General features: G+C 33.8%; 3 protein-coding genes and 1 non-coding gene across 5 annotated transcripts; 1 reads left to right on the top strand and 3 right to left on the bottom strand.

Moving 5' to 3' along the window:
- Positions 1 to 122: 122 nt before the first annotated feature.
- Positions 123 to 4,213, bottom strand: LOC147565949 (protein CYPRO4-like). The gene is made up of 2 exons (XM_086652399.1): positions 2,120 to 4,213; positions 123 to 708 (listed from the first exon to the last, which is right to left on the bottom strand). Exons 1-2 carry the CDS (start codon positions 3,764 to 3,766, stop codon positions 427 to 429), a joined length of 1,929 nt encoding a protein of 642 aa, XP_086508525.1. The 5' UTR covers positions 3,767 to 4,213; the 3' UTR covers positions 123 to 426.
- Positions 4,214 to 5,146: 933 nt separating this feature from the next.
- Positions 5,147 to 5,220, top strand: TRNAE-UUC (transfer RNA glutamic acid (anticodon UUC)). The gene has a single exon. It is a non-coding gene; the product is annotated as a tRNA-Glu (tRNA).
- Positions 5,221 to 5,888: 668 nt separating this feature from the next.
- On the bottom strand, positions 5,889 to 7,146 carry SCP2 (sterol carrier protein 2). Its single transcript, XM_086652381.1, has 4 exons — positions 6,742 to 7,146; positions 6,589 to 6,649; positions 6,378 to 6,477; positions 5,889 to 6,283 (listed from the first exon to the last, which is right to left on the bottom strand). Exons 1-4 carry the CDS (start codon positions 6,868 to 6,870, stop codon positions 6,202 to 6,204), a joined length of 372 nt encoding a protein of 123 aa, XP_086508507.1. The 5' UTR covers positions 6,871 to 7,146; the 3' UTR covers positions 5,889 to 6,201.
- A 2,644-nt stretch (positions 7,147 to 9,790) lies between these two features.
- On the bottom strand, positions 9,791 to 14,142 carry LOC147565946 (abscisic acid 8'-hydroxylase 4-like). Of its 2 annotated transcripts, XM_086652400.1 has the most exons (9): positions 13,814 to 14,142; positions 13,203 to 13,542; positions 12,685 to 12,834; positions 12,349 to 12,600; positions 12,150 to 12,239; positions 11,116 to 11,194; positions 10,916 to 11,022; positions 10,157 to 10,275; positions 9,791 to 10,024 (listed from the first exon to the last, which is right to left on the bottom strand). In XM_086652400.1, the coding sequence occupies exons 1-9, from the start codon at positions 14,041 to 14,043 to the stop codon at positions 9,934 to 9,936; spliced, it is 1,458 nt and encodes a 485-aa protein (XP_086508526.1). In that variant the 5' UTR covers positions 14,044 to 14,142; the 3' UTR covers positions 9,791 to 9,933. The 2 variants fall into 2 exon arrangements, with proteins under 2 accessions (XP_086508526.1, XP_086508527.1); XM_086652401.1 differs by lacking the exon at positions 10,157 to 10,275.
- Positions 14,143 to 18,735: the final 4,593 nt, after the last annotated feature.

Raw genomic sequence — 18,735 nt, 5'->3', positions numbered from 1 at the left:
ACATTTTAGAACGATGTGATTTTAAATGAAGATGGTCTCTACGTGACAAAATCGAAGCAAAAGAAATTTATCGTTTTAGCTGCCGACGAATTGATATAGTACAGTAGGAAGAGAATAACAAATACAAAATTAGGCTTCAAACATGTTAGCATGTGGAAAGCATACAAATCTGTCATAAGGTTTCAATTAAAACATTACACACCCATCTTCGAAGGCACATTTGCCAACTGATCTGACGACAACAACGTCGAATACGAAAGAGAGGTTCGTCATCTTAAGCTACATAAGTTTTAATATACTAGAAGGCGATAAGATTGTAAAAACAACAGTCTACAAGGTACAACTAAAACATACCAAACAAACATTTTGATCTTCGATAAGAAAGTTGGGGTGAATATCAAGAATCGATATTGACAGAGTTCAGTGTCATCGTCTGCTGGATATGCTAAATGAGCTGACTTTCATTTGGGTAGCAACGACGAGTGGAGCTTCTGGTGAGTCAGTTATGGCAAACTTGTCGTGCATAAATCGGCTTTCAACAATGGATTCTTCTTTTGGAACAACTTTGTAGCAATAACAGCTCTTTAGGCCTTCCTGTTGCTGGTAACATTCATGGTTACTGTTTTTTACCTGCTGGAAGTTCCATATCACACTAAACTTGCCTACTGTTGCAACCAAATGGCGCTCCTGCTTCCCGTTCTCTGTGACCTGAATGAACAAAAAGGCATACCGTCACGATTCATCCAAATGTTACAATTCACATGGGTTAGAATTTATGATCAAAAGAGAAAAAAATGCTTCGACCATGATAGGACGCTTGGATGAAATTGGAAATAGGAATTTCAAAAGAAATGTGAGATTTGATTTCAGGGTCACCTTCATTTTAAACCAATGAGCATTTGGGGTTAGCTCCTAAAGAAGGCTAACCCCCCATTTAGCTCCTTGAATAAAAAGGAAGTACCAGTAACTCTTAAGGCTTTTAGTAGCAATCTCATCGATCAACAAGTGGCGTGCTCTATAGCAAATTGTGTGAATCTGTGTTGGTGACCAAGTCTTACAGAGAAGGAAGTGAAGACATAATAATTGAAGTTCACTAAGACACATTAACCTTCAGAAGTAGACACACATGAACACAGACAAACAAGAAATGAAAACGATAAAGATGAAAAGAACAAGCAGCCAAAAGATAATTTAAGCCAAATAATGATTTTCGGCAGAAATGACCGAGTGATAAAACATCATTGCAGAATGCAGAAGCAACATAATGAATGCTGATATATCTCAAAAGACCCAATATTGTTAATTGAAACTAATAGAGGACACACTAATTTCAAGGCCTTTCTTTGTAGTGCAAATGCACTTCTCTGCATCCTCCACATGAAATTTTGTGATACTTAATAGTTGTAAATTTTCTAATAACACAGTGTGAACCGAAGTACTTTCTTATACAGATTTATGATGAAAGACTCAAGTCCACCCAATATACCCGACTTACACTAAAGGTATATGCAAGAACCAAAGCATAATATAATATCTAAGAAACATGAAATATAATGAGCTCATTCGCTCATGTTATAATGAGCTCATTCGCTCATGTGTGTTTCAAAATAGAAACTTTTCTGTAAGTACATCTTCAAAGATCTGTAAGTTTTTTTTCTCGCAAAAGTCAGACTGGTTTTTTAGGAGGCCAAGAACCTTACCACCGTGGATGGAACCATGCTTTCTCTCCTCTATGGAAGAAACACATGCTACCCATCCAAGGTGTGTTTCTTAAAAACTGTACACTTGTTCAATTTGATAAATTTTGTGATGTAAAAGAGTTTTAAGTTGAGGACGAAGTCATATATCCAAATCATACACAATAAGGCAGCCCTAGTTTGCGGCATGACGTGATTATGGTCTGTCAGCACCCATATAGATCCGAAAATTTGTGCACTACAATATTAATGAAAAATACCAATCACATCTATGGATACAGGGGTAATTGACCATAATCATGAGACACCGTGATTATTTTTCGACAAAAGCTGATTAGTAGGCAACATTAACGGCAAGCACCGTTAGTCTTGCAAAGACATTAAAATCGAGATTAAATGTATAAAAAGAAAAGGAAACTTACCCACGAGAATTGCCCACCATGAAACTTGTTGTTTGCTCCAGCCCGATGTGAATCTAGAGGATTCAACTTCAACAATCTTGGAGCTGAAATATTATTACCCATACGGCCAGCAAAACCAGTTTTGGTCTTTCCATCTTTGTCGGTGTAAAGGGAGCATATAAGGATCAGATAAGTATCAGTTGTGCCCAATATCCACTTCCCATCGAAAGTAACATCGACATGTGTAATAGGTGAACCAAGTCCAGGAAAAGCAGTCTTTGCCATTCTCATAGAAGTAGTTGAATACAGTCTAATCTTCCCATCGAGAGACCCAACAACAATTGAACCATCACCAGTAGATGCAAAACATTGAAAGTTTGTTCCTCTAGAGAACTGATGCCCTTGTGTCCAATTCAGAACCGGAGAACTAGCGGCTGTGAGATCCTGAACTATTCCTCTACGGTCACGCATATCCCACCTACAAAGCCTGTTATCATCCAACCCTAAAAACGTCGATTCCGAAGGATCTAATTGAGCACCCTTACTATCATTTGTTATATCTCTCATGGTGATATCAGTTCCATCTTTCTCAAACTTCCAATTCGAAACAATTCTCCCTGTTTCGATATCAAGTTGTTGAACCCCTTTCGAATGTAATTTTCCCTCATTAATCGGACTCATAAGGAGCATATTAGTCTCTGCTCTCATTAATAGTGCCTTCTTTGGTGTCGAAAACCCTAAATTAGACTTTGTTCTGGAGTTTCCACCATCATCAAACTTAACATATACACCTTTACCTTGAATTCCATGGCTGAAATTCTTTACAACTTGAATTCCAGAATCACTCACCAGAAAACTGTTGTCAAGAGCACCCAGAGCTAGACTTTGAATTCCTCCTTCATTAGCTGCCTCCTCAAACTCTTCCAGCAAATCCTGAGTTACCCTCTTCGGCGTCGCAGTCCTAGGGCTTTTACCCCAATCATCTTCTGCATCTTCCCACATCGAATCATCTGCTGATTCTGGTTTTGCCCATCCAAGGAAATCTTTCCCATAAATTTTAACCATATTAGCATCATTAGCTTCATACCCGTACGTATTTTCGAACAAACAATCCTTAAATTTGGAAGCAAAATTCTTATAATTTTCATCACTTCCAAATTTCATAGCCCATACTCCATTAGCAACAAAATCAACTCGTCTTTGGGTTCCAAACTCCTTCAACTGCATCTCAGTTCCAACCCTAACTCGAATTTTTTTACCCACTTTCAAAACCCAAAATGTTTCCTCCTTCCCACTAGATTCTTCATCGTCGTAATCATCTTCATCTTCTTCTTCGTTGATTTGAGAAGATTTGACAAAGGAGTAAGTAGTCAATTTCTCGGAAACGATCCATTTGGCATTAGGGGTATTACCACCGACGTGAAGATAAAGCTTAACAGAATAAGGGTTTGAAGAAGAAGAAGCGTATTTGAGCTTTAAAGCTTTTAGTTTAGCATCAATTTCATCAAGAGATGAAGATCCTGGACTTTTGAATTCCGAACCAGCAGAATAAGAAGATCTGTCTTTAGAATCTTCGTATTCTTCTTCATCTTCTGTTTTTTCTTCTTCTGTTGCTTCTTCTTCTGAATCTGAGAACTCTAGATCTTCACGACTGTGATTAGCCCCCATTTTTTTGACAAAATACAGAGAGATCTAGGTGTGAATTTGAAAAATGAGCGTGGGGATCGTGGTCAATTCTAGGGTTAAATGAATTAGGGATCTTGCCCAATTCTAGAGAGAGGGAGAGAAAGAGGGGAAATTTGAAATTTGAAGTTTGGAGGTAACGAAGCGGCGGTTAATGTTTGAGTTCAAATTAGGGTTTGAAATGTGAGGTGTGGATTTGCAGTAACATGGTAAAAGAATCTCTACTTTAAAACAGTTGAAAACTTAGAAAGTGGATGAAGGTAACACAAATGCAATTACACAAACCCTTTTTACTAGGGGGTTGGTGCTTGGGTTCCTAACATTTTTACTTATTGGTGTTTGGACCAAAAAAAAAAAACTTTTTAACCTATTCTTCTAACTCAAAAAGAATTTATTCTTCTTGTGATTTTGTTATGTGTTCTTTATTTTTCTAAACACGATAAAATAATTTTACACGAATATATAAGAATGTAAAGAGAGACTGTCCGGATCTTTCATTGCAGTGTTAGCTTTCACAGCTACTTGTGTAAATAGATGAAGCAATCATTTAAATGATGTTTTAGCAAAATAAAAATTATTTCTTTCCTGGAAAATTTCGCTTAGCAAGATTTAGTTCTTGATTTTTCAAACCAAAATCATGTTTTGGATTGTATTTGCTTAATTCAATAGAAATTTGATTTCAGAAAGAAGAAAAAATGATAAATAGACGTAATTGTAAATACTTTTTGTTGCAATTAAAAAGTTCAAAAAGTAGCTTGTAGGCGTTGATCTTCGAGTGTCACGTGCTTTTTAGAGTTTTAGTGACTTTCAATGGAGAACTCAAATTGAATCTTCAAGATGGCGTGGAAGTAGTTAAATAGAGATATTTAATTGTCTTACCCATCAATATTTGAGTTTGAACCAATAGAAATCCAGTCTTCGTATATTCTCAAAAGATACTTATATATTTCTTTACAAAATTAAGCATGCCACATAAATAAATAAAACAAGTTTACAGTATTCCGCTGGAGACACAAAATAATTGAAAATTTCTATTTTCTCTACCTAAAAACGAAAATTCCAATTAAAACTTAACATATGGAATGTATAGAGTTGGAGACTATTTTGAGTTTTGCATGAGAGATGACTTTGTGCCATGATTAAAATTCTCTTAATACAAATGATTGTGTGTATCTTAATACAAATGATTATGGGGGCAACTCAATCTATCCAAACTCACATCTTTACAAATGACATTTAAGATAAAAAAAAATCAATTTTTAATAAATAAATGTTAAATTCACATTTAATAATGGTGTTTATTTTGTTAATCAAAGAAAGGATTAGAACGATATAATAATGTCATGACCAGCGGTTTGTCATTAATCCATTGTAGTCCAGCCCGGTTAGGATACCTGGCTTTCACCCAGGCGACCCGGGTTCAAATCCCGGCAATGGAATTTTTTTTTTCTTTTTGCATTTTCAAACTTTTAAGCACAAGATATCTCCCAATTTACACATTCAAGCCTTTCTGTTGCAAGTAAACGTTCAAGCTTATGCACAAGATGATATCTCCCAATTTAAACAAAACAATTCCTTTTGTTCATCAGAGTTGCCTCTCTCAAGCTCCAACGTTACTAGAAGCAAAAATAAATCAAAGGATACTCTACAACAGAGGATTATACTTGAACTCAATTCCTTTGGGCGATCGTGTAGGAGATCGAGAATTAAGCAACTCTCTTTTTTTTTGTTGAAAGAAGCAACTCTCTCTTGGTATATGATAAAATCGGCTGAAATCCAAGGTGGACGGTCAAATTCGCCTCCTGCCTCTTCCCCCCGATTGGTCGGATAAACATGGCCATCCACCCCAAATTCCGGCCCACTATTTCTATGCGACTATTCTTGTCGTGTCTGAAATGTGGATCAGCCAAGTAATCCACAAATAAATGTGTTTGTTTTCTTTCTAAACTAGTAGTAGAAATACCGAAAAATTTATCATACATTTCTACTAGTTGTCTAATGTGATTCAAGCATGGATTTGAAGATTCGATTCGACTTTCGTTCTAGATTATGTGCTTCCATTGTAATTGGAGAAACATAAAACACCAAACAAAACATAAGCAAATAATTTTTCATCAACACAAGATCCTCAATTATCACCAATTAAAGATCAAGATAATCAAAGTTTCAAACACAAAAGAAAGAAATTTCTAACTTAACTAAGGGAATACATTATTTGAAGCCTCCCAAGTTGTACCCTAATAGTTCCCAATTCTAGATCAACTTAGTAATCATCATTGTTTGTACTAAAAAAAACATTTGTTTTTCTTATTTTGATGAAATTATATTGGTAATTAACAAGTACTAATTGAAACATTCTTATTTGATTTGAAACCCTAGTTTCTCAAAGAGTAGTATTCTCAATACTTCATCATTTTGGCTTACATCTTTGAAGGCTTTGGGAAAATGTCAGGAGTGAATTTTGTTGCTGCACTCAAACTACCCTTGATCTTCATTGCTCCCCTGAATTCATCATCATCAACAACAACAACAACAACCCATCAGAATCATAAAACACAATTCATCAAAAAACCCTAAATTTGTTTGAAAAACTAACCTCATAAAAGCAATTTGAGGGTTCATTTTCCCAGTAGCAACCTTAAGAAAGTCTTCATCTTTGAATGAAAATGTTGCATCAGGCTTCCCTTCGTACGGCCCTAATTAGGAAAAATCAACAAATTAAACACAATCTCAATTATTAACTCAATTAAACTAAAATTGAGATTGCACCCATTTTAATTCACGAGCTAAGAAAAAAAAGCCCTAACCTTTGGTAACTTCTCCTTTCTTCAGATCAACGATGTAAATCTCCTCATCTATTCCTATTTTCTGGATATTTGACAAATAAAATTAGGGCTTTTTGAACTAGGGTTTCAAATTCTATAGAGAGAGAGAGAGAGAGAGAGGAAAGAATTGTCTACCTTAGGGGCAATGTTGAGTTGATAAACGAGGCCAATCTTCTTGGTGGTTTCTTTACCAGCGTCGGTAGCAAGATGAAGCTTCATCTGCTCCAACAGGGCAGCTGATTTCAGTGAACTTTTGTTCGCCATGAGTGTTTGAAATTGGAACTTTTCTTTAGTTAGAATTTGAAGTTTGGGAATTGGGACTTGGAAAGGAAAGAAGAGGTGGGGAAGTTGAGAAATTTAATGGGGGGAAACTTGGGGGATTGGGATCATGAAGAAGACGAGTTGTCGAAGTTATTTTTTTCTCCTAGGGTTAATTCAGTTTTTGATCCTCAATTTATAACCACATGTTCAATTTGGCCTTCATATGTGTGTGGAGCTCAAATTTGATCCCTTTGGTGAGTGATTGTTAATTTTCCCCTTGAATTTGCTTCTAACTTTCATGTTTTATAGTTACGGTTTTTGGATTTAATTTCGTTTACTCCATCCAATTTTAAGTTTGGCCATTCTCTAGCGTAAGCAGTGAGCAAAACGGACCTAATCAAACTGGATCGACAAAAACTGAATGTTTTTCCAGTCGAACCAAACTTCCCTTCATAAGTTTAGTTTGACTTCGGTTGAGTCTCAATTTTTAACCAATTGAAAGAAAAATTTGATCCAATAAGTGTTCGAGTATTGAATATAATCTTAAATTTATTTTACATTTCCTATTATTATCCTTCTTAATTTCTTATTCAATTTTATCCTTTTTTGCCGCCCATTCTCCAAGGATAGAGGTGAGAAAAATGACTGAACCAAACTGGACGACTAGACATGGATGCTTTTTCAAACTAACCAAGATCAGACCTCATCGATTTAGTCTGCCTTTAGTTTAAGTACTTTGAAAGCGCTCAAATCAAACCTATTATATGTCGTAAATTAATATAAAATAAATTTTTTATATGGTTTATATATATTTCTGCATAATGAATTACAACTTCATCATAAAGTTAAGTTGTTTAAACATTTTTCGATTATTTTATTTTTGTATAGGTAATATCTTTTAATAGAAGAGTATGAAACAAACATTTTGTTGAAATTCATTTTGTGCATCATAAAATTTTAAGAAGAATTTTACATTTTAAAATAAGTGATACATTACATCGCCTAGACCGACCGACTAAATAGAGAAACTAGACTTAACTTAATTATCCAAATTTTTAATCGGGTTGGCTCTAGTTGAGACAAAAATGATCGGCAATTGACCGATGATCACCCATCTAAGATAAGCGATGAGAGGACAAAAATAAAAGAGATAAAAAAGAAAAACTCATAAAATAAATAATTTGCAAACAAAATAAATCTTTACCTATCGTATTCCTGACCAAATCAAATAAAGAATGTAAGATAAAACAATTGAATATGAATCGCATTAAAGTTCCTCGTAGTCACAATTATTTCACGTGTGTCAAACACAACAGTGTTTTTAACAAATATAATAAATCTAAGGAAGTAAACTCAATTACCAATTTTCATTAAGGGGTAAGTTCAAATAACCTAAACCTAAAAATGTAAAACGGCGAAGTGGAAAACAACATAGGGGCCAAAATTTATACCTACAAATGTATGGGGCTAAATTTGTGATTGATCACAAATGAGGACCAAATGTGAGTTAGCCCTTTCTAGAACTTATCTATCACGCAAATCAATATTTTCTGGTACTTAACTTTGAGATGGTGACGTTAGGATATTTTCTGATGAGAGGATCTCTCATCGTCATAGAACAAAATAGCCATGCTGTAAGATCTCATCCGTTCAATACTTATCAATGGTGAGTAGTTGTTGATCCATTTTCTCTGGTGTGATGTTTCCAATTTATTGCGGGGGTAAACTCAATTACCATTTGGTGAGGAGGGGGTAAGTACAAAAAACCCAGTGCTAAAGCCCCATGGGCGATCACGGGGAAAAGTGATGCAGACGGCTCTATTGAGTCAGATTATGAGGAGAGAGAAACTATATGATTTATTGGGGCCGACTACATCACTTTTCTGGTTGCGGTCTGCTCTAAAAGTTGGATCGTTTAGCATTGCTCGTTGACTAAATGTCATAACCTTATAAGAGTTGGAGTTGGAAGATGAGAAGTTATTCTATGCTGAATACATTGTAAATTGATGGATAATTACGTTTACATTATAAGAAGTATTTAGATTATACGATGACACGTGTTAGTCCTACCTTGCCTTCCAAAATTGAAATATGCATATTTGGGGTACATATCAATAAGCAAATCTATGGTATAAACCGTTTTGTTAGAATTTTTACTAGTTTTTTTTTAACTAAAAATAGTCTGCCACGTCAAAAATGTTAAATGAATAATACCAAAGACGACTTAAAAAAGTCGTTGTTGCCTCTTAAATGTGTTATGGCATATTCAATGCTAAAGACACCGAACACCAAAATGAGTACGTTGCTTCTATTTAATAAGATGCAATTTTGCACAGTGTTATACGTGTCAGTAGCGTATTTGTTTTTTTTATATATTATATAGTTATAGAGAGATGTACGTTGTGTACTCATAAAAAGCTCATACATTTGGATAACTAGGAAGAAGTTTAATTTAGTTAAGCTCGGGGGAAATATGAAATAAGGAATTTTAGATAATATATATATATATATATATATATATATATATATATATATATATATATACTTTTTAGATGATTTGAAATCTTGCCTTCATTTTGTATATTTTGGTGTACGAAAAGGGGTTACATAAAGTTGGTACATGCTAGTTCTTTCGAGACAAAAACAAAAAACATTAGGACTACCCGATTCCTAATGTTTTGAGAGACATATTGGTCGTTCGAAAGTATTAATGCATAAAAATCCAACAAAACTTATGGGATTAAGTGAATGGCCAACAAACAAGGGCATTCCAGAGGTAAGACTAATCGGACTATAAAAAGGTAGAATTCTCGGAATTTTTTTCCCCGCAAATGGCGTAGTTTTGGACCTTCGAGTGGATAACAGGAGGCAAAACAAAAAGCGATGTGACGTTAAAGCTAACATGAATACTTGCAATCAGCAATGCAGAATAGGACTATCATTAATTTCTATTATGATTCAAATTGCTCTTAAATTGATTATTATTGATGTCAGCATTGAAAATTCTTAGTTAGAAAAATAGACATTGAAAATGTTATATCCCAAATCAAGGTCATAATGTTAGTCCTATTCCTTCCAAAATCTAGCAGGGAGACCTTGTTGAGGGACTGGAAATGGGTCATATTGAATCCCATTTTTAGATCCCATTAATTCCCACCTGCAAGAAAAAAATCAACAACCTTGTCAAATTAACAACTCACAATGATCTTCTTCTTCTTGTTCTTGAGCTTTTTTACTAGCTAGCCCTAGCTAAATTCAAGATTGTTGTTTAGGGCATATGTATATGTACCTGAATTTTGTGACTAAATGGTGGACTAATATGAGAATCTCTAGTTTTGCAAGTTCATTTCCTGGACATGAATGTACTCCACTTCCAAAGGGTAGATATGTATTTGGTCTTTGTGCTACCTGAAAAATAAGTATAAACTAAGATCAATTACCTTTTCTCTCTCTCTCTAATAGTCCACATCACTTAATTGGGAGAGCCTCCAGACTATAGGCTATAGATGAGAGCTCAAAGTTAGTAAGTGTCTGACGTCTTTTTTTTTAATTGAGTTTTGGCCAAAAACAAATTTTTGTACCTGTTGGGTTTGCGTGTTAAAAGTAGGACATGCAGTATCAATAAGTGCTAAGGCATGCGAAGCACACATTAATAACTACTAAGGCATCAGTTTGTTATAAGTGGTATCAGAGCCGAGGATAGCTAGTTTCCAATGGTGGGGAGATGTGTTCGTCACAATCACCTGGGAAAACAATCAAGCTTGGGCTATAAGTTCGAGCCCAGGCTTATTAAATGGGGGTATATTGTGTGGCTTGTGGAGACTTCACTGTGAACAAAATATCGTACCCATCTGGTTTTTGCCATGGGTATCAAAAGCAGGGACAATATTAATAACTGCTATTCGTTGCACACACTCTGTCCATAAAAACCAAACAAATCACTGCATCCTCCAATGGGAGAAACCTCCATGACTTGCTTTCAATTACCTCTAAACTGAAACAACAAAGAAAACAAAACCACTTCAAGCTAAATGACCAACACCCATACCTCAAATCTTGATGGATCAAACTTCTGAGGTTCTGGAAAGAATTCAGGGTTATGGTGAATATTTCTGAACAATGGTAATACCTTCCAGCCTTTTGGAATAAGATATCCTGTCATTTAGAAATTTACCCAAATCAATTAAATTCTATTCTCAATAAAAATAAGACCAATAAGAGCCAAAAATCCATTTGAAATTGTCATACCTTTGTACTCAACATCAGCTACAGCTTCCCTGAATGTGAATGAAATTATGCTTGCCATTCTCAAGCTCTCCGAGATAACCTGTAAGTGTAATCAAAATGCAACCGTTATTGTTATTGTTTGTGGTCTTCCAACTTAAAATCAATTTGCAATGAGTGTCGAAGACCCAAACATTATATTCTTAAGGGACTATTCTCGTGCGCCCCCTCACGTGTGGATTCTTTGAGTCCACGTATTCTTTTATTTTATTTTATTTCGGGTGACGTGAGTGCGTGTAGTTTTAAACCAATGACGTGTAGCCTAGCTTTGACACCATGTTAAAGTTTGTGGTCATCCAACTCAAAACTAATCGACAATGAAACAAGAGGACCTAAACATTATATTTTTGTTTACTAATTCACCCTTCTACTGTGTCGGACTATTCTCACAGTTACACACACATACATATGTAGTTAGAGAGAGAGCCTGCCATCAGGAACAAAATCTTGCACTCGTTAAGTTTGGGCATATGTTTCTAAATAGGAGACAATATTGCCAACGACTAAGATTTGAGTTATTACAGGTGGTATCAGAGCTGGTGACAACTCGTCCCAAATGATGGTGGGAGAGGCGGGGAGGGGGTATAATAATCCAATACTGCGTGGGAGCTAGAATGTCTGAAGCCTGAGCAATTAGTGTATACTCACTGGGTTTGAGTATAGGTGTCTAAAGCGAAGACAATATCAATATCTGTTAAGGTTTAGGTTGTTACATGTGGTATCAAAGTCAATGACAACTTGTTATGGTAGGGGGTATAACAGTCTAACATTGCTTGGGATAGCGTCCTGAGCTTACGCAGTGAAGGTGGAGTCGTTGAATCTTGTTATGGGATAGGTCCATGCTCAAGCTTAGTAAATGTAGTGAAGGTGGAGTCAGTTGAATCTTCACCAGGAATAAAACTCTATATTTGTTGAGTTTGTATATGGGCTTAAAGCAGAGACAATATCGATAATCGCTAACTCTTGGGTCATTACATGAAGGGCCAGAGATAACTTACCCTATGAGTAAGAGGCATATTTCTAGTTTGAGTCCATGACAAAGGTTTCTTGCCTTCATCATTCAGTTCATAAATCTCTCTCTGTTCAGCCTGTACAAGAAAAAGATTAGATTATCATTAAAAATGCTCTGTGTATATATCTGAAATCTTAAACCCAATTAAGAATTTGATATACTATTAAAACCCACATTGTCATTACCTTTACAGCTTCAAGAAGTTTTGGATCATCATGAAGGTACTTAAGAATCCATGAAAGGACACTAGCTGTAGTATCCTGAGCAGCAAACAAAACTCCGATAATATTATCGGAAATTTGATCGTCGGTCAATAGTTGTCCCTTTTCATCTTTAGAATTCATAAGACAACCCAATAAATCTTTATGATCTTCTAATCTCTTTGCCCTCCTCATAGATATTATCTCACTTAATATCTTACTTAGCCTCTTCCTTGCCTTCAAGAATTCAATCATCAATCAATAACAGAGGAAATATTATTAGCTTAATGACAATGAGATTAATTAGTAAATGTTACTTACCAAGAGTGCCTTGTTATATAGAGTTCCTGGTATATTTGTAGGGAAAGAGTTGTATCCTTTATTAACAATGAAGTAATTCTTTTTGAGCTCTTCTTTATAGTAAACATCTAAATTACCAAAAATCGAAAGCACGCCTATATCGAAAGAAAACTGCAAGAAAACAACAACAACAACATTATGACATTAATACATTATCCCTCATGAGATGAACCATGAAAACTCTGGAAAAAAAACTAGGACTCATTTCATGCAGAGGGATTAAATGATTAATATGTAGTTATTAAACATAAACCCATTAATTTAAACAAAATTCAAATACAATCCATTGATAAAAAAAGGGTAATGGACTTCAAAATCATCTTAAAATAGAAAATAATTTCTTTAAATTTCCGAAAAAGGATAAATTTTGAAAGTGAACTCAATAATTTAATGGTAATATAATCTTGAATATTCTCTTATATATTTTAATTAATAAACACTAATTATTGAGAAACTAATTAAGTAAGTAAACTAATTACCTTTTTCATTTCATAATATGTATTGACAATGTGATTATCATCATCATTATCATTACTAGCCCAAGAATTCAACGTCGAGATAGCGATAACTTCGATATCTTGAACAAGATTTTTGATTGAGTCAAGAGATAAAGAAGATTGAACAAGTTTCCTCAAACGGGAATGATAATTTCCTTGATGAAAAAACAAGGCTGATGGTCCTATCATTTTTTCTTTACTTTTAGGGTATGTTGGTTTGAACAGGTCTGCTTGACTCACTAACACAAACCGAGCTGACTCAGGACTAGTCAATATAACACAAGGACAACCCAATATATGACTCTTGAATATCTCCCCATATCTACAAAAAAAAAAAGAAACATAACAAATTTTCACCATCACCATTAGAATTAAAGTCTAAATATTTGAAAAAATGACGCTCTGCCCGACCCGTCTCGCGGGAGACGCGGTCATGCGAGATTTAGGGAAAAACTTAATTTATCCCTCTAAACCTCGCCCTGTCCAGTCACTCGGTTGGGATTCACACGAGAGACGAGCCTCACAGAGTATCTCTGGGTGCATTTTCATGCATATAAAGAGACATGAAAACTATATAATATAAAAAAACAAACCTTTTCTGTTTATTAGAGAAGAAGATATTTGGATTTTGAGAGTAGAGCTGAAGAGTTTCTCCAATATAAGGCCAACCCATTGAGCCTGGTGGAAGCTTTGGTTTTTGTAATCGATTCATTTTGTCATCTCCTTTGTTTTTGTTGGTTCTATATTTTATCAATAACAAAACATAAGACAGGATTGTAGTGACAAAGAGAAGCAAATATAAAAGCAAACTACCCATCTCCATCTTTCTCTTTCTCTCTCTCTCTAGCTTTTGTGTGTATCCTAATTTTTTATCTCTCTCTCTCCCTAGATGAGTAAGGTGGGTGTAGGCTATATAAGTTGGGAACGTGAGATTTTATAGTTTGGTGGAGTAAGGTTTATATAGAAAAAATTTGAAAGAGGAAGAAAAGAAAATAACAATAATGAGATAAGAATTGGGAAGATCTCCTATTTATGATTCACACCTAAAATTGCCAATGGTCAAAGAAATTCAAAACACTTGGAGGGCAGCGATGCAACACTACGCCACCCAAATTTCTAGATATACAAAGGGTCCACGAGTTTTAGGTCCAAAATAAAATTCAAAAAGAGATTAAGGTCTAATATTTCCAGAAAAAAGATTTTAGTCATTTCCCCTTTTAGAAGAAACATTATTGATACATAATGTGTTATGTTATGACACGAACATAACACATATAAAAAAATGAAATAAAGTATGAAACTTTAACAATAAATAACACGTAATTTATGAAACAAAACAAGAATCAATAAACAAAAAAACACTGTAACTTTGACATCTAGACATACTTCAACTATACTAAATGTGTTTTGTTGTAGAAATATACGTAATTGATACTAAATAACGTGTATATTGAGAAACAGATAGTAAGTTTGAAATCAATCCAAAAAATCTGAGAAAAAAAAAGAGAATTTTGGGAATTGGTTTTCAAAAGTTAGTTTTTTCTTATATAAAGGGTTATAATAGTTATTATAATTAAATAGAAATGATAGGGACCTTTTTTTCCTATAGATGGATCAATTTAGATTAAATATCCATTATAATTATTATTTTGGTTTAAAATCCTATATTAATATTAGGGTGGACTAAATGTGTATTTAGGTGTATATTTTTGGACTAGGAACCCAAAAATTAATATACAAATCTGACGGTGTATACATTACAATATAGATATACAAATCTGAAAGCAATCTTTAAGTATTAACCACAGAATTTCCTTCAACAAAATAGAAATCGGGAGAGTAACATTACTCGAATTCATTACAAAACAAAAGATCACTTGATTTTGATTTAGTCGGATTTCACCACGTCGGACTGCATATACAAATTTTTCCAAGTATATACATATAGACTAATTAAGAGCATCCCTAGTAGGACACTTAAGAAAAAACTAAAAGTTTTATCGATTAAGTGTCAATTACGACTGACATTCCTAAAACAAACAAAGTAAAAATTTCTGTGTCTCCAATATAAATTTCTATATTAATTCTATTTGATATACATGTCACTCCTATATTACTAGAAAAAACAATAGATACAAAATAATATATTCTATTAATTTAAATTTAAAGTTTGATTAGGGTGTCCTTTTAAGTATCTTTACACTAACTACATCTACATTGTCAATAAGTGTGTCGTAGGGTATCTTTTTAGAAACTTTTTCAAAGATGCTAAAAATCTGTTTTTGAGTTTCTCTGTAGAGATGGTCTAATAGAAGATATAACCAACTCTCAAATCCTGGAGGACCCTGGTTTGATTTCTGAAAAAGGGAGAATCAATATTTTATTGAACTTGAGTTATTAAAAATATAAATAAGTAGTTTAGTTGGGTTGTTAACCCGAAGATCAGTTGGCTTTAGACCGTTGTTTAGTTGGATTTTAGGCCAGTCTTTATAAGAGTTTAATGTTTATCACATCTCATAGATGTGATATTCACTTTTCGAAAACAAAATTGAAGTTATAATTTTTCTTTTAAGAAATCAACTACGATCTGTGTTAGTCGTTACACGACATTGATACAAAATGAAGATGTGATAAGTACGATAACGACCTAAGTCAAACTAATAATAAAAGAGATCTAAAAATCTAACAACATGAAAGAGACACAAAATCCGACAACCTTATTATATTAACTATAGAGATTTCACTTCCTCTGAAAATTGAACATGAGACGTCGGTAGATTTCGTGTTTATGTCAGCATGGATCACTTTGTCAATCCACAATTGAAGTTATTTTTCTTTAAATAACACAATTAAAGTCATGGTGAACTAGTCTGGACAAAAAAAGGAAAATTAACGCATGCTCAATCATAATTTGCCACGTTAGTTTCTGCATGAAATCCGGAATCTTGAATGTAGCAATCGTATACGACTGGCACGAGTTATTTGACGGAAAACAAATTGACACGTGGTAGTCATATGAAGGAGGAAGACTTCACAACAGCCGTCCTAAAACAACGCCACGTAGCGTATGACTGGTCAGAAATTTGGGAGTTAGATATGGATGTGTTGGGTAGATGAGTAGGACCGTTTGTACACTTAGTAATTCTTTGTACGTCTTAGTGATTTTGTTGTTCTTTTTTGAAAGGTTTTGATTAGGAGATGATGACTTGGTAACACAATTAAATTATTTCAGTATAGACTATAATATATATAGTTGACAATGTCCAAAGCATTACATAATGCTTAGTTAATACAAACTTCACTCTACATTATACACAATTTCAGTCAGAGTTCAGAGATCTGATGTCACATATTATACGGGGGATTTAGTATTTACACGATAATGATATAATTTTAATAGATGGTAAGCTTAAGGTTAAATAAAATTTCTTTGTGGTTCATTGTGCAGACTAAATGAAGTTATATGCCTAAAAACGATCAAATGATGATTCTAGCTCTTATCTTTTTAGTCGACATGAATGTCCTCTCTCTTTCTCTCATAGCATGTCATTGTCTTCATCACTTCTCTCTAACAGGTTTATTTTTATCATTTTGATCATGAAGTTCAATTAATCTTCTCTCTCTAACCAACCCGATTAAGCTTCAATTGATCATTTATTTGATTTGTCTTCTGTTCATTATGTATTATGAACAACATATCGTGCTTGTAGCAAGACTATGTAATCGTCATATTAGTTGAGAACCCAACTTAAGAACCATCCAACCTAATTCGTAGAGCGAACACATATTTTCTCTATTTTTGAGAAAAAAATATTATTTTTGTGTAGTCAATAAACTCTCTCTTTCTATTATCTTTTTCTTACACGATGTACTAATTATCTTAAATCAATTATATAAAACAGAAGGAAAAAACGATGACTGGGACAAACATCCTTGTTTAATAAAGCATATTGTCTAGAAGTCCTTCTACAAATTTAAAATATAGTCCTTCGTAGAAATAAAATTACCTATTTAAAAAACAATAATCATTTCCTTCTTAGAAATAAAATAACTAATTTAAGAAAAAAAGAAACAAAACAATTTTCAAAGGTTCAAAAAAGAAATTAAGATCTCTCTCTCTCAATAAAATAATAACTAATTTAAGAGAAAAGAAACAAAAAAATAATACAAAAAAAATAATAACTAATAAAAATCTCTCTCTCAATAAAATATAACAATAAATTTCGTAACATTTGATTGATACAAGTGTTCCGTGCCCTATGGCACGGGATATACCCTAGTATCAATAAATTCGAAATGAAATTTTTAGAGGAAGGTCCAAAAAATAGATCTTATTGATAAAATAAGTCCACTATTAACACAAAATAGGCTAAAAGTCTGAAAAATATAATTTTTGAAATACGCAAAACAAATCATTTTTTCACACACTACATTTCCAAATAAATCATTTTTGCATGCCATCATTATCTTATTGCATTAAACTAACGTAAATGGCTCTATACATTTTACTGTTGAACTTCACACAATTTGGTTTGTGTTGCATACAAAACGAACCTATTCTTACACATATCTATACATTCACTAAACAATCAACACATAAATGACACATTTGTGTATTTGTGCAATGCAAAAACAAATAATCAAAAGAAATAGATTTTTTTACCTATTTTATGTTAAATTTGGACCTTAAACCCAATATTCGTTTTATTTTGGACTAATCGCCCACGAAACATGTGGATTTGAAACCAATCTTGTCATTCTTTCCTTCTTGTAGTACAATTCAATAGCGTGTGGTGGGGGGTGCAGTGCTCCCGCACAGGGCCCCCTCACTTAGTTTTGTTTGTTGTGATTGACTGTAAACGTTTAATTGAATATTTCGTTAAAAAATGTGAGGAGAAAAAAAATATCAAATAAGAATATTAAATATAATCATTTAGTTCAAAATACGACCTTCAGATTCAATTTGTTGATGAAGTATTTTTTTATAGTTATATTATTTAAAATTTTATGTTTATTAATCTGTGTGAAAAAAAATTTATGTATGTAAAAAGTCCCGTTAATATTTTAGCACCAGACCCCCAATTTCTCAGCCACGCCACTGGTACAATTAAGAAATGAAATAAGTTACGAGGACTATAATACCCTATGGTTTTGAAAAAGCTAAGGATACAGAGGGATCAAAGTAAATTAACATCTCCACTTAACGAAAACTAAAAATCGTTAGCCGACGGTAGATGTTCGCTGGCGATTGGTGGTAGAAGAAAGAAAATAAAAGAGTTAATTCCTATATGGCCCCCTACTTTGTGACTAGCTTCCTTTATGGCCCCCTTTTTTTCGTAAATTCAAATATGGCCCCCTATTTTCATGGAAATGTCCTAACTACCCTTCCTTTAAATCTTTTTTCAAAATAAAATCAAAGAAACAAACATAATTCCACCTCACTTCCCTCTCCACCACTTATCTCTCTCCACCTCACCTCTCTTCCCAAATCATCTTTCTCTCTTTCCAACTCACC

This window comes from Eschscholzia californica, unplaced genomic scaffold (assembly GCF_041429995.1).
Source record: "Eschscholzia californica isolate CP2 unplaced genomic scaffold, dmEscCali1.0.p SCAF_1, whole genome shotgun sequence".
Classification (NCBI taxonomy): domain Eukaryota; kingdom Viridiplantae; phylum Streptophyta; class Magnoliopsida; order Ranunculales; family Papaveraceae; genus Eschscholzia; species Eschscholzia californica.
The sequence above is the reverse complement of the archived record's forward strand: the minus strand, read 5'-3'. Positions and strand labels throughout refer to the sequence as shown.

Coding starts and splice junctions, on each gene's coding strand:
- SCP2 (XM_086652381.1), bottom strand. CDS start 6,870: ATGGCGAACAAAAGTTCACTGAAATCAGCTGCCCTGTTGGAGCAGATG. Junction 6,650..6,741: donor AACTCAACATTGCCCCTAAG/GTAGACAATTCT, acceptor TCAAATATCCAG/AAAATAGGAATAGATGAGGA. Junction 6,478..6,588: donor GAAAGGAGAAGTTACCAAAG/GTTAGGGCTTTT, acceptor TTTCCTAATTAG/GGCCGTACGAAGGGAAGCCT.
- LOC147565949 (XM_086652399.1), bottom strand. CDS start 3,766: ATGGGGGCTAATCACAGTCGTGAAGATCTAGAGTTCTCAGATTCAGAA. Junction 709..2,119: donor ATGGTGGGCAATTCTCGTGG/GTAAGTTTCCTT, acceptor TTGTTCATTCAG/GTCACAGAGAACGGGAAGCA.
- LOC147565946 (XM_086652400.1), bottom strand. CDS start 14,043: ATGGAGATGGGTAGTTTGCTTTTATATTTGCTTCTCTTTGTCACTACA. Junction 13,543..13,813: donor TTCTCTAATAAACAGAAAAG/GTTTGTTTTTTT, acceptor TTTTTTTTGTAG/ATATGGGGAGATATTCAAGA. Junction 12,835..13,202: donor CATATTATGAAATGAAAAAG/GTAATTAGTTTA, acceptor GTTTTCTTGCAG/TTTTCTTTCGATATAGGCGT.